The 14,174-nt window shown below is 39.7% G+C and overlaps 1 protein-coding gene across 4 annotated transcripts in view; it reads right to left on the reverse strand.

Moving 5' to 3' along the window:
* Positions 1 to 439: 439 nt before the first annotated feature.
* CDH11 (cadherin 11) overlaps positions 440 to 14,174 on the reverse strand; it is a 327,320-nt gene continuing 313,585 nt past the window's right edge. For all 4 annotated transcript variants that reach the window (XM_069653011.1, XM_069653002.1, XM_069652995.1 and 1 more), the window contains 4 exons: positions 12,972 to 13,093; positions 5,003 to 5,120; positions 2,956 to 3,207; positions 440 to 1,745 (listed from right to left, as the gene is read on the reverse strand). In XM_069653011.1, the coding sequence (XP_069509112.1) occupies positions 1,246 to 1,745; positions 2,956 to 3,207; positions 5,003 to 5,120; positions 12,972 to 13,093 (992 nt within the window). In that variant the 3' untranslated portion in view covers positions 440 to 1,245. The remainder of the gene's footprint in view (positions 1,746 to 2,955; positions 3,208 to 5,002; positions 5,121 to 12,971; positions 13,094 to 14,174) is intronic.

The following is a 14,174-nucleotide window of genomic DNA, read 5'->3' on the forward strand; positions in this document are numbered from 1 at the left end:
ATACTCAATGCAACACACTACTTATTCTAATATTTCATTCAGAATCTAAGAAGCAGTACATTCAGAGCTACTTCATAGAAAGTGGTCTAAAGCTTAATAATTATTCTGGCATAATTGCAATAACGTTTTCCTAGTATGTCAGAGTCATCTATCAAAGGTAATTGTAGGACCAGGTAAATGTATATAAATGAGGAGGGAAAATACAATGATGTGTCAGTATTTAATCTAAAGGCACTTGTTCAATGCAGTGGGTGAAACAGAGGTCTTGAGAGAAAAACACACCAGACAATATACATCCCATTTCAAAGACTGCAGATGATAAAAGTACAAGTAATAAACTAAAGTAAAACATGACATGTTATAGTTTACATATGGCTGGAAAACCCGGAATACTAAATAAGCGTGAACTCCTTTAATATCGTGTAATAAAAGCAGAACATTAAAAAAAAGTATTTTATTTCAAAGTCTGCTTCTTACATAGAAGCACATATTAAAGCAACAGTACAATGTTCATAAAATATAAGTGTGATGCCGTAACATGTCAGAATACTGATATTTTTGTATGTATACTAAAAATAAGAACTTTTAAATTGTACAAATAGATACATTAAAAATGACATAGAAATTGGTTGTCTCTCACTGCCACAGGACAGAGTTATATCTGGCACGTATTAGTTTAAGACGAGAATATAAGCAAAAAGATTTACAAGAGTCAGCAGTAACAATTTTGATGCTCAAGAGACATTATAATTGTACATTGTACTGTACATACATTATATGGATTTAAGCTGGCTGAATAGCGTATAGTTCAAGTTTAAAAATTGCACTATGTAGAGTGTCCATTGTTTAAGGCGAAAATACAGCTCAAAACTGTTATCCTTTCAAGTCTGTGGAAGCTTCTTTGACATAAAAAGATTCTGATGTTCATTTTACATACTGTAAAGATATTTCCTTCATTGTTGGTTCACTATCAACATGATCATTTGCTTAAATATGTTGATCTCACGAGTGGTTTTTGATTGTTCTAGTGAAGTTGATGACCAACGTATATGTGCCATTTGTGACAAAAAGGTCATTCACAGTAATTGACCACTTCCTTGTCCTTTTAATTGAACGAATCCCCTCTGATATTCGTTACCGGTTAAATGAGCCATTTCTTGATTTAAAAAAATACCTGCTTACTTTTCTTTCAGATTCTTCAGAATATTAGACACAGTTCTTAAGGCCAAACGTAGAACTTAGTTGTTAAGAATCAGCATCACATGTCTCTTTGGATCCGTACAAGTCTGCTAGTTTCTTAAAACGAGGTCCCCAGTTTTGTAGATAATCATAGTCTAAATCAGAATCTGTTGTTGCTGACTCAAGTGAACTAAGGGAGCCAGCCACAGATCCTCGCCCTTCATAGCCGTAGATCTGTATAGAGTCGTATGGAGGAGCCGTTGGATCATTGTCAGCTTCATGTATTCTCGAGTTGATGAAATCATCAACATCAACACTGTTTTGGGCTGGCCTCACTCCGAGTTCTCTTGGTGGATAATGGAACTCTGGCTTTATGTCTTTGCGTGGCAGAAATCCATTCACACCATCAGGGTTCTGTAAAGTGGCAATATCAAACGCCTCGGTGTCTTCCTCACCACCACCTTCATCATCATAAGTGATGATATTCTCTCGAATATCTTCTTCTTCAAAAACTATTAAGGGCTCTTTCTTCTCTCTTCTCAATGTCACAAAGACCACCACAATTACTGCAGAATGGAAGAAAAGAGTACACAATTTAGAGGAGCTGTCATCAGACAGTTAACATATTCAGAATTCCAAGAGTAACCTTTTAGTTGATCTCCATCATGGACAAATCCTAATTCCAGGAACAACTGAGAAATGACATCAAATCAAAAAGTATATACCATTGACTCATTCCAATAAAATCTTTTACCCTATTAGCAGAGGAAATCAAGTCCACCCACATCATACAACAATTAATTAGCAGGGCACATTAGACCAGGATCAAATTGGAACTATGAAATTTATCACAGGGGCTTTTGCAATGTACAAGTGGACTTGAGGCCATATAGTTGGCTCCAGAAGATGAGGAGTACTTTTTACTCAAAGGTGTCTTTTTCCACTCTTCCTTTCCCAATGTAGCCCCCCCTTTGTTTTCTTGTGAAAGTATATTAATAACATCTAAAGCAAAGAAGTTTCTCAATACCCCCATGGCATGCCATCTTCCCAACATCTAGTTACTTTTTCGGCTCATATATATTCAAGTTTTTTCCATAAAATATACTTTTTTTATTCAAATGTCCCTACTGCACTTGATCTCGTTTAATATACTTGTTTTGCCCTCATTATCAGTGGGAATTTAATTTGATGTATGCTGATCATTTCAGCAATGCCAGTGTTGAAATAACCTGAACCTGGAATGTACTGAAATAAGTTTTTTTTTTTTTAAAGGGGCTTTGAAAATGTCTGTTTTGCTATGTAAGGAGCCCTAGTTGATAATTTAAATTATTTTCTCCAGATGACTACCAATTCTGTTCACCGCACCTCATAATTGCTCATTCACAGCCACAATGAGAAGAGAGTTTCTGCAACAGTACGTAAGGCGTTGGATCGAAGATTTTAAAGGAGTTGAAATATGTGATTCTTATTGCAGCATAAAGCCTGGTTATTTTACTGAAGTACACTGTGACAGACTGCAACTTTTAATACAATGCTACCGTATGCACGGTTATATGTGTAAACACATTACACATGTGTAAACAATCTACAATCCAAGATCCACCGTGCCAATACTCACATAACATGTCCTGCAAAAATATGTTTTTAAACTAAAGTTTCATTTTGATGGTTTATAGAAACTTAAAATATAGAATGTTATTTTTAAATCCTGATACCTTTAGGTTCCACTACAGTGTAAGCAGAATGCCAATGACTATGAATTTTAAGAGTACTTGCCTAATAAAATGACAATGCATGCCAGGATGGCGATCAACGCTCCTGTGCTCAGTCCAGCATTGAGAGGTTGGGGCTCCACATCACAAGACAGCGACTTGCCATCGCTATTGCAACTGCACACGCGGATGCTGAGGGTGTTGGTGCTGCTCATTGCTGGAATACCTCCATCACTTATGACAATTGGCAGAAGGTACAGGTCTTGCTTTTGTCGATTAAAGCCACCACGTCCAACGTAAATGCTGGAAGTATTATCTGTGAAAACGAATTCAGATAACATAGTGTTGACTATTACGTTTTGTTTATTGATTATTGAGCTTCTTAATGACATGCACAATTGCTCACAACACAATAAAAAAGACAACACACACACAAACAAAATATGTAGAACAATCCTGTCAACGTGAGTAAAACTAGCCTCGCTTCTGTGCCATTGACTCGAGCAGGGGATACATAGGTTGGGATGCACCATGTTGTGGGTTTCACGAGAGTTTGATTTGAAACACCAGAGAGATTGAACGCTAACGTATGCATTTAAACAAGCCTGTGGTGCTCTTAAACTTGATTTAATGATCATGTAAACCTTTTTTCTAGAAAATATATTAGTCAAGGCCTTCTATTTAAGGTTCAGCTTAAGTATAAAATGCATCATGCCTAGTGCTGCAGTAATTGCATAACGTGCAAACATGCTGTGTGCAGTGCGGCATAACTCAGGACTAGTGTACACCTGCCAATAATAATAATAATAATAATAATAATAATAATAATAATAATAATAATAATAATAATAATAACACAGCAAAAACCTGTACACATGCATTACATTTTGCAGGAGCGAAATGAGGGGTGAATTGGGAAGAAGATATATGAGAAGCAGGTTTCTTTCGTGTGGATCCAGTGCCTGCATCCACCCTGTCTGCAATATATGTGATCTGTCAAACACCACATCCACGTTGGGAAAGTCATCATGTTTAGTTTTGCAATTGCAGAGCAGTGGCAATCATTCCACTTTGCCATGGTAACACAATGTTCGTAGCACAGAAATTCTTGGTAATTTGCATGTCAGAGTACATAAGTACAAGGGAGAGGTGGCGTACAAGCGTGTATGCCACCTTTTGACCTGCACTTTTGCACTCTGACGTGCAAATGAAGTACATGCCTCGGAGGCATTTAAAAAGGATCCTTATGGGGTCTGCTTGCTTTTTGCTGGCGTACAAAGCCGGTGGACCCCAAAGGGATCCCCAGCATTTGCACCAACATAAAAATGCAAGCCAGAGCAAATGCTGGAGCATTTGTATGGTCGGGAGGAAGGGAGATTGTGGAAACGCAAGTTGCATTCCGCCACTCGTGACCGCCATACAAATGGACAAAAATGGGGCGTGATGTTAATGGAAGGCATACAAGCTTTTTGCAAGGCTTTTACGCCTTCCATTAACATTACACCACTCACCAAAATTGCACCCTCTGTGTTTCATTCCTTTGATGAACAGCTGGGCACACCACAGCATGTGGTCTTCCCAAAACAGGTGTGCACTGCTTTTGTGTGTGCAGATACTTTTGCTGACAATAACATTTTCATTCAGGCACCGAGCACAGTCCCATTTTGAACTTGTTTCGTTATGTACAGTTAAAGTAATTCTAAAATTAAGTGTAAGGTCCAGCACAGAGCTTTTCTGCCAAATGTGTATTTTGAAGGAGACGGCTGAGGAGCGAGCTAGGCACACAACACACCCGCTGATCATGGAAATAACGGCTGCTGAAAAGAGGTACAGTGCATAATGTCTACCCCTGAGCTCTGCGGCAGGAGTACGCATGTCTGCCTGCTTAGTCCCGCCACACAGTGCACGGGCAGATCAGACTCATCAGCGAGCTCCTACTGCTTGCTTCCCAGGTCCGACCTTTGTTTAGTATATTCAATTGCAAAAATGGAAAAGGACATCTATGTAAGTAAGACATTGTTTGCACTGGGAACAGTTTGTTAGGATATACTGACTGGGGCCCACAGGCTTTTTTTTTATTTTTCACACGTATATGTTTATTATTTACAAACCTCTGTTGTCTCTCAGTGTAAAATTTGGATTATGAACAATTTCATGGGGTAGACTGAAGAGAAATCTTGGTCCATTCGCTGAATCGTCCTTGTCTATAGCACTAATTGTGAGGAAATGCTGAAAAAAACAAAGGGTTTTGGTAAGACATTGATACTTTTCAAAAGCAGTTAATGCTATCAATCCATTGTATAGTATAAATTACCCACATCTTAGTAGACCAGTTGAAATCAGCATTAATAATATTTTGCTTATAAGCCTCAAAAATGCACATGACAGAAATCGTAAATGTGATAAAAAAAATGATTCAAATGGTTAATACATGGCTAAATACAATATATTAGCCACCATCCCCAACCAATTCACCTTCATAAAGTTTTATGCAGTCTCTAACTATACCTTGACATATACAACGTATGTGTTAGAATGTGTTCCTTGTGTTCTACAACATACGTCTCTGTGTACATGAACAAAGTACATGATGTCACACCACTGGAATTGTGCTCCTATCACACAGTCGCACTTGCACTTATTTGATTGGCATTGCTTTAGGTACCTCTGCACTGTTTAATTCCCACACCGTGCTACTGCACTACCCTCTTTGTTAGGGTATGCCTGGGGGCAATGGATTCTCCTAGCGGACTGATCGCCCTAAGTGTGTGTTTTTTGTATTCTCTGTTCTAAAGAAACCCCACTCTACCTATGAAAGGGGTCCATGACATTGGAAAATCATGGGGCTATCCTTGGAACACACCCACGTCCCTTCCGTGAATGGTGGGAGTTGAAGATAGGAGCCCTTAAATTGAGAGCCCCAATATAGTGGTCTCCATTTTGCATCCTATCTTGTGGTCATGGTGGCCAAATTAATGTATTTTAATGGAAACATGGACCTGACCAACATAGATAACTTAATTTAAATGGGTAATGAGCACATGGAAATAAGGAAATCCTCCAATATGCTGGTAGAGGTCGTGCACTGAAAAAAATATCTCTCTGGCGCATCAACCCAGCTGCAGAAACAATTGTCTCAAAAGTAACAAAACATGTGGACTGCCTCCAACCAACTTTAAACTGATAACAATCTATATATTTCAACATTTCTGAAACAGTATTACCTGGCACTACCTAAAATGGCAACTTTGCTCTGACATGTGGTGTATCATTTTGTCCTGGGGGGAGAGCCACGCGTTTTTTTTCCTTTGGATCATTTCCTTTGGATAAAGGTTTCTGAGTTTGTACCAGGCTCTGTGCTTATTCACATGAAGTTCAATGTTTAGACTACTCAATGGCATTGTGTGTGGCACTATGCAAGGAATGCAGCCAGAACGTGGATCACAATGGAGTTGTTCCCCGTTCCAATTTCCTCCTCACTCTCCACTTCATGAAGATTTGGCCATCTGCGGTGGATGGGGTAACTGCCACAAACATTGCAAGATCTATGTTTCAGTTGGGTATTGGCCCCCTAAAATAATGTGCGCTGTCAGATGCCTGGGAACAGTGTGTGTGTGCCATCCAGCATGACTTCATGCATCAAATAATATTGAGCAATGAACACTTATGTACACGGTGGATAAATAATGTGCTGGGCCAAGAAAAACACATCTTCATCATATAAAGCGCATTGAGGCTACACAATTGGGGAAAGAGCGCTATATAAATAACTACATACAAAACACAAATATAGATTGAGGCGAGAGACCTTTAATGTGCGACCTTAATTAACACATGGATTCCATTGCAAACCTCCTCCCAGATGCATAAGACAGTGTATGATCTATCTCATTCCAAATATTCCTACTTGAGCAGCGGGATGACAAACACACAGAAACAATTGTCTCCAGCTGAATATATGCAGAGTAGAGCATGCAAAGTTCAATTCCTCAATTTACCAACCAGGAATGAAAATCAAAATGTGTGCATTTTACTATTATTAGTTGCATGGTTCTGTAACTATCTTTACAATTTAGGTGTGTGTGTTCATTCTCCCCCGATACATTGAAAATACCTTCCTCTTTACTTGCACAACTCCATTTGCTAAAAGCCTTGTAGACCTCGAGAGGGGGTAATTATTACTTGAGACAATGACCGTTCCAAAACGTATACCTCTGCTTTACCTCTGCCAACAAATCGTGTTCTTGTCATTAGCCTACACCAATGACCGTTCCTTCACTGTATAAGGCTTAATATGGCATGCCATTAAATATACCTTTGTTACATTTAATCAAATCACTTCCTTCAGGTACTTTAGTCACTAGATTGTGCATTCATGTAATCTGCATTCCTAAAATAAGATATCACCCAATGACTCCATCAGAAAGCTTTGAGATGTAAGTGGCTCTTTTTTAAGAGGATCTGATTTATAGTGTAGCCTAAGTCCAAGCCCAAGAATATATACAAGATTTGTTCCAGGTCAGGAAAGCGTAGGATATTCGACTTGGTGTTTATGTAATTTCCATATGGTACGCTCATATGTGGTGTTATAGGCAGAGGTCTCTCTATAACTGCCTTATAGGCAGTTGCTTCAAGACTAGCACCACACGAAATAGAAAAGTAACTACATTGAATTTCTGCGTGCCAGAGAAGACAAAGGCTAGATCAGTGTTCAGCACTCTGATTATTGATGGGCAAGGGTGGCGTTTACTGAACAATCTTAAAACAAACAAAGACCTAACCAATTCTATTACCTGTATATACTATGATATTTTCCAGTCAATTGTAATGAACCTGTCAGTGAGGTGGCTAGATGCGTGAAATTGCAGCTAATGGTGGGTTTGTTTTCGTCAGGAAATCTCAGATGAATCATGGCTCCTTTATCTATGGCTATTTTTTTTAGATAATATTTGTGAACTAAATATCGATTTTGGTACACTATTTTCTTATTACAAAATTCTCTTCAGACATATTCTAGGAATGGATTAATTTATTGATATAACTTCAGTCTTGAATACCCTGTTACTATTGAGGAATGGATTGCAGAGATGCACTCTCTAGCGGATATGGAGAGAGTGTTATATCAGAGAGAGAAGAAAACTGCATTATTTAACAAGATTTGGGGTACATTTCTGCTATTATATTAGACCAGTTCATTGATTGTTTTGTGACTCCTGGGGGGGAGGTTTTTTTTTCGCTATATATAGTTTTGTTGGCTTTGTTGTCATCACTTTATGATGTAATTTTGTGTACATATTATTTCTATGTTGTGTTATTCTTGAAAATAAAACATTAAAAAAAAAAAGAATATTCGGTGGATGGATAGTGGTTGGGAAGTCATTAGGAATTCATATTGTTTTAAAAATTGTATTTGTCAGCAAACAGTCTTGCTTAAAAGTGAAAGGAAGCCCTCTTTTAAGAATTTGTCAGGATCAACCAGGCTCTTAGAAGATCAGACAAGTGGACTTTTACCCAAAGATATGTGTACCAGTGGAATTTATGGACAATGGAGAACCAATGCAGGTTGCAGTTATGATGGATTCTGGAACATGAAAACATAGAACTGCATTTCACCCAATAACATTCCATACCATTGTTCCTGAAGGTATCTCCAGAACCATCACATTAGGTTGCTGGTTCCCCATTAAAAGTTGTGCATGGTCATGCATGTCACAGATGTGTTAAATTTGCAGCTACAACCTCACCGAGAATATATCCAATTTGATGTAATTGATGAATTAAACAATATGCCCCGAGCCGCGGGGGCATTACTGAGTCAGGTAATGCTCTGGGGCCCATACTTATATACTGACTCTGCAATGCCCCTGCAGTAAGGGGCATATTGCTATTAGTACCCAGGCCCACAAGATAGGGGTACTAATAACATTGTTTGCTTTTGCTGCGTTTCGAAACAGAAAAGAAAAAAAAATGTGAAAGAAAATGGCCGCCGGGAAAGGGAAAACAGAGTCCGTTTTCCCTTTGCATAACGGCAATCGGGAGCAGACGCTCTGGGAACAGAAGTGTTCCCAGCGCGTCCGCTCCCGAAAAGGAGAAATATGAAGGTAAGTGTGGTTGGGAGGGTGGGGAGGGGATTGTGTGCAGGGGAGGGGGGAGTGAAAAAAAAAACGTACCTTAATCCCCGGCAGGGGATGATGGCAGCCTCCAGCCGTGTGGAGGCTCAGAGCAGGGATGGCCCTGCTTCGAGCCTCCTCATTGTCTGAGGGGCTGCCACGCCCCCCAGCCGGGAACAAATGAGTGGAATCCCAGCGAGGGATTACCGGCCGGGTATAGCCCCGGTGAGGGCCAATCAGAATGTTTGTTTCATTCTGGTTGACCCTCGCCGGGTACTAATTAGATTTAAAGGTGATTTTAGTCATAAATTGGCTGTCTTTATGTAGATGCATTGTCAAATGACATTTACATCTTATGCACCTTATTCAGAGTACAGGCAGTTCAAAAATTTCAAAACTATGTGTTTATTGTGGTATCCACTCTGAGGCATCAGGTGGCAGTAGTCAATCAGATGCCAAAGAATAAAATAATTGTTTCACTCCTGCCCTAAAAACACTACACTGGTTCCCAGTAAAACATCTCATCACCTTCAAAACAATGTGCATAACACACAGGACAATCAATGGACAAGGAGCAGAATTCCTACAAAAGAAAATAACAATCTACAAACCAAAGAGACCCCTCCGATCAAGCAACAAAATCCACCTGGAACTTAAACCATACCTTAAGAAAAAACTTGGAGGCACCTCCTTCTAGCACTTAGCTGCAAAAACCTGGAACAACATCCCAAAAGAAATAAGAAACACAGAAGATCACCTAAAATTCAGGAAATCACTAAAAACCTGGCTCTTCAACACCACAGACTCAAACTGAAAACAGAAACAGAGAAAAAGGATGACTAAACTGGAAAGGACACAGACAGCCCAAGAACTGACAGGGAAGCCCCCAAGGCACCTGGATGGGTGACTCCGCATAGACTGTAACACAGGTGACACACATGGAGACCGAGCCAACTACCCCAACCTACCCCACTCAACATCTTCACCCGCCCCTTAGTTACCACCAGGTACCACAGTGTTGTAGAATTGTCGAGATATTGGCAATCACCACACAACAGAGTTGTTGACAATGGCAGGTGCACTGGCCACAGGAGTATGAAGGGAGGACAGGTGGGGCTATGAGAGTGCCTGATAGAGTTGGGGCCATGTGAGAAGGGGACCTTGAATGCCAGATGGGCCCAGATCAGGACACCGGCGCATCAAGGGAAACTATTCAAACCCAGCACCTCAATTCAGATAGAGATGCCAACTAACCAACTCCACTAACAATTTCACCCTCTGCATAAACCTCTCAAACACAACTAAAAAAACCACACAAACTTCACTACAATGCAACAACAAAAGAAAAAACACACATAGACTCGCACAACAGTACACGACGACTAACGACCGTAAACACCACAGGCCCAGCCAACAGACCCACCGGGCTGAGGCCCCCAACAGCACATCACTTCTCTCTTGCACTTTTCCTGCTTCCTCCTACTAACTCAACCCCCCCCTCCTCTTTCAGAGCTGCCAGAGCACCAGGGGACCACTCCGATGGTGATATTACACGGTACAAATATCCTTTAACATTAACATTAAGACATCTCATCACTATAGAAAAAAACATGAGAACCTACCGCCCCTTTGTCCATATTACTGCCCCATTGATTTGTTACCCGGCCAACCAATTCCTCATGGTTTCATGTATTCCCTTATGGTGCAGGGAGAAGACATACTAAATGAACATTCTTTAAAGAAGACTTTATCTAGCACTCAACCTCACCTGCAGGGGCATAGATCTCCATTGTAAAAAAAGAAAACCAGAGACCGACCACCCTTCATACACTATAGGGACTTAAGTGCACAGTCAGGAACCCTTGTCAAATACCATTGATGCCAGAACTCATGACCAATAAATCACTGCTATGGGGTTTACTGAATTGCATCACCTTTTTGGGTATAACCTGTTCCAGATTTGAGAAGTTGATGTGTGAAAGGCGTCCGTCAAATTAAAGTTTGCCACTATAGATTTAGGTATATAGTGATGCATTTCGGTTGTGTAACAGACCTTCAGTGTTCCAACATTTCATTTCAGACATATTCCAGGACATGAGGGAGTTTTCCTGGTAGTATAGCTAGATGACATCCTCATTTAATAACAAGAGCACCAGCATAATGTGCGAGAAGTCATGCAGAGCTTGTGGGATCAACACGTATACGCTAAACTATGGAAATCCCACTTTCATACTCAATAGCTGAATTTTTTAGGCTATTTAATCAAATGCAATGCAGTGCAGATAGATCAAAAGAAGATATGATCATTCATGGAATGTTCACAACTACTTTCAATGATTGATGTTCAATGCTCTTTAGGCTAGCCAACGTCTACTGACAATTCATTCTAGAACGTTCAGAGGTATCTCAGATCCTTACTCAACTCAGTCAAGATAATGAGCCCTTTCTGTTGATGGCAGTGACCCAAAATGCCTTTGATTGTCTAAAGAAAGCCTTCTGGACTTCGCCAATGCTTCCCCAAACAGGCATGCAGGCATGACTAAAATGTGTTATAATATGGATGTCTTAAGGGAGATTTGTTCAGAAAAGAACTAGATGGTCTGTTACATCCCATTGCATATTTTTTCAGTAGTTTTAATCCAGCCAAGTGCAATTACATGATATATGACAAGCAATTACTGGCTGTAACAGAAGGATGTAGTTAAAGAATCACAAACACCTAACTTTTCTGAGGGAAGCTCAATGTCTCACTCCTCATCATTCCCAGTGAATGTGATTTTGTGCTTGATTCATGTATCCCGTGTCTTATCGACCTGGCAAGTTGCATAATAAAACTGATCACTTATCCAAAGAGGTATCTGACACAAATATGCAAGGGGAACCATTGCCTGTCTTCACTGCTCAGGTCATGCAAGTGTTGGGTCATGCCGGCACCTTAGAACGACAAGTTAAAATTTCATGCAGGAACCACACGTGTTAACATTTCCAGCAATATCCATACATTGAATATACTCAAGCTGGATTGTTCACCTAGCATGGTTGACCGTACGTTTAAACCAAAGGACTTCAAAGAGAAGTGAAATGGTGTCTTAATTGTTCCTTAACAACTCCATCTTCAGCTGAAGGCCAAAAGAGCCCCCTGTGGGAACACCAATCAGGAAGAAATCAGCTCACCCCAGAAAGACGAGGGATAACATCAGAGAGACCATTCACGAATGGATTAGGCGATCAGGTGGTAAGAGCGGAAGTGATCCCAATGGGTTTGCTTAACCTAGTTATTTGATTCACCAAAACAATGATTCACCAAAACAATGTGTTTGTCTAATAAGAGCCCCACCATACATGCATAGTGAACACATGATTTCCATCCCACTCCAACCATCTTCCAACCTAACCATCAGATTCATAATCCCCCTGCTCTCATATATTTCTTCCCAATCACACTTTATTCTGCTTCACACATTGTCCCTACTTAGCCATCAGCACATTCCCAATCCCATAGAATAAAGGAAGCCCAATTGTGTTTCCAGAAGGACCAAACATACATGAAGAACACCACCAAAATGTAGCATATGCCCATTTTCATTCTACACATTTATTGTGGTTTTCCTGGAAACCATACTGTATTTTAATATTCAGCATGTCAATAATAAATCGGCCTCAATGTAATGTCTGTGTTTGGCTGCATTTGTAACCAGATGGTGGACCAGTGAATGATAACCTATGAAAACAATCTGTGAAAGTCAAAGTTATAATATTATTTGTTGACTAGAGCAAAACTATATACATGTCCTTCCTCAGTGTGGCAGAGATTACCGTTTCATGTTCAGCTTACTACACACACGTCTTTATGCTGGCTCAGAAGAGTTTGCATTTGATTTAGCTCGTAAGATCACCAAATAACAAATACTTTTTTAAAGGCATTATGCAATTTAAGTTTTTAAACACATTCACTATCTACTTTGAATACCTTGCTTTTTTCAGCCTTCTCACAGATGACCGGTTCATATGCCTTTGCAAATTCTGGTGCATTGTCATTAACATCTATGACTTTGATTGTTACAGGAACTTTGGCTTCATGAATACGGTTACCTGTCAAACAAAAAAGAAACATGATGTTTTAAAATAGTAGACATTATGTTCTGTGCTTGAATTTTGCAAACTATCCTGAACTGTTTAACCAAATGTTTCACCATCCAAGTGGGGGTACAAAGCATGTACAATAGCTTTAAATTAAACATTTTCAAAAACACTGCACTTTGACAAACCAATATGCACAATTCTTGACTTTCATTGTCCTGGAGAGTAATTTTGGACTTTTCTGCTTGTTGAATATACTACCCTTCTGTACATTTATTTACTTTTGCATTTGTAAAATCAAACACTAGTTTTATAATGCAAAACAGTACAGTGAACTGTACATTAAAACATATTAAAATACTAAAACAGATTCCTTTTACAGCACACTCAATTAATTAATCCAAGATACATTTAGTCCTCCATACAGATACTTAAGTAAATGCATAGGTGTTCCTAAAAGTTGATGACTTATAGATTGAATGCACACATTATTTCACTGATGTTAATTGGACAGATGCACTTGCTGATGATTCACACACAACCCATAAATCCTGGACGACTATTGCCCCATCACCCCCCCCCCATTCTTTCTCTGAAAATGTATAGTGAAGACTGTGGCCATCCGGTTGCATGAAAGGACCATTTAGCACAACCTGGAGCAGGGCAACCAATCTTGATTTTGACAATGGTGCAGTACAAAGAACAATACCATTCAATTTATAAATGAGTCCCTTCACATTCCGGGCACAAGGCAACAATCCCTAATATCATACACAACATATGTACCAATTTCAATAAAGTTGACCAGTCAGTATACAAAGGCTTCAAACTAACTTGTCGACCTTCAAGCTATCTGACAATTACCAACTGATCTCGATGGGTGACAACATATCCCAGTTCTTCCCGGTAACCTGCAGAGATCAACAAGGTGTCTTTCTGTCTGTAGCCATCTATAACCTCGAGCCGGCATATCTGGGGAAATTCCTCACATTAAGAAATACCAATACACACAGAAAACACTAGCCTTACCTACAGATCAATTGCATCAACAACATCCATCATGTAAACCCTGTCCAACCCTCATCTACGCCTA

The sequence above is a fragment of the Ambystoma mexicanum genome, chromosome 1p, assembly GCF_040938575.1.
Source record: "Ambystoma mexicanum isolate Mex_15411 chromosome 1p, UKY_AmexF1_1, whole genome shotgun sequence".
In the NCBI taxonomy this organism is placed as follows: Eukaryota; Metazoa; Chordata; class Amphibia; order Caudata; family Ambystomatidae; genus Ambystoma; species Ambystoma mexicanum.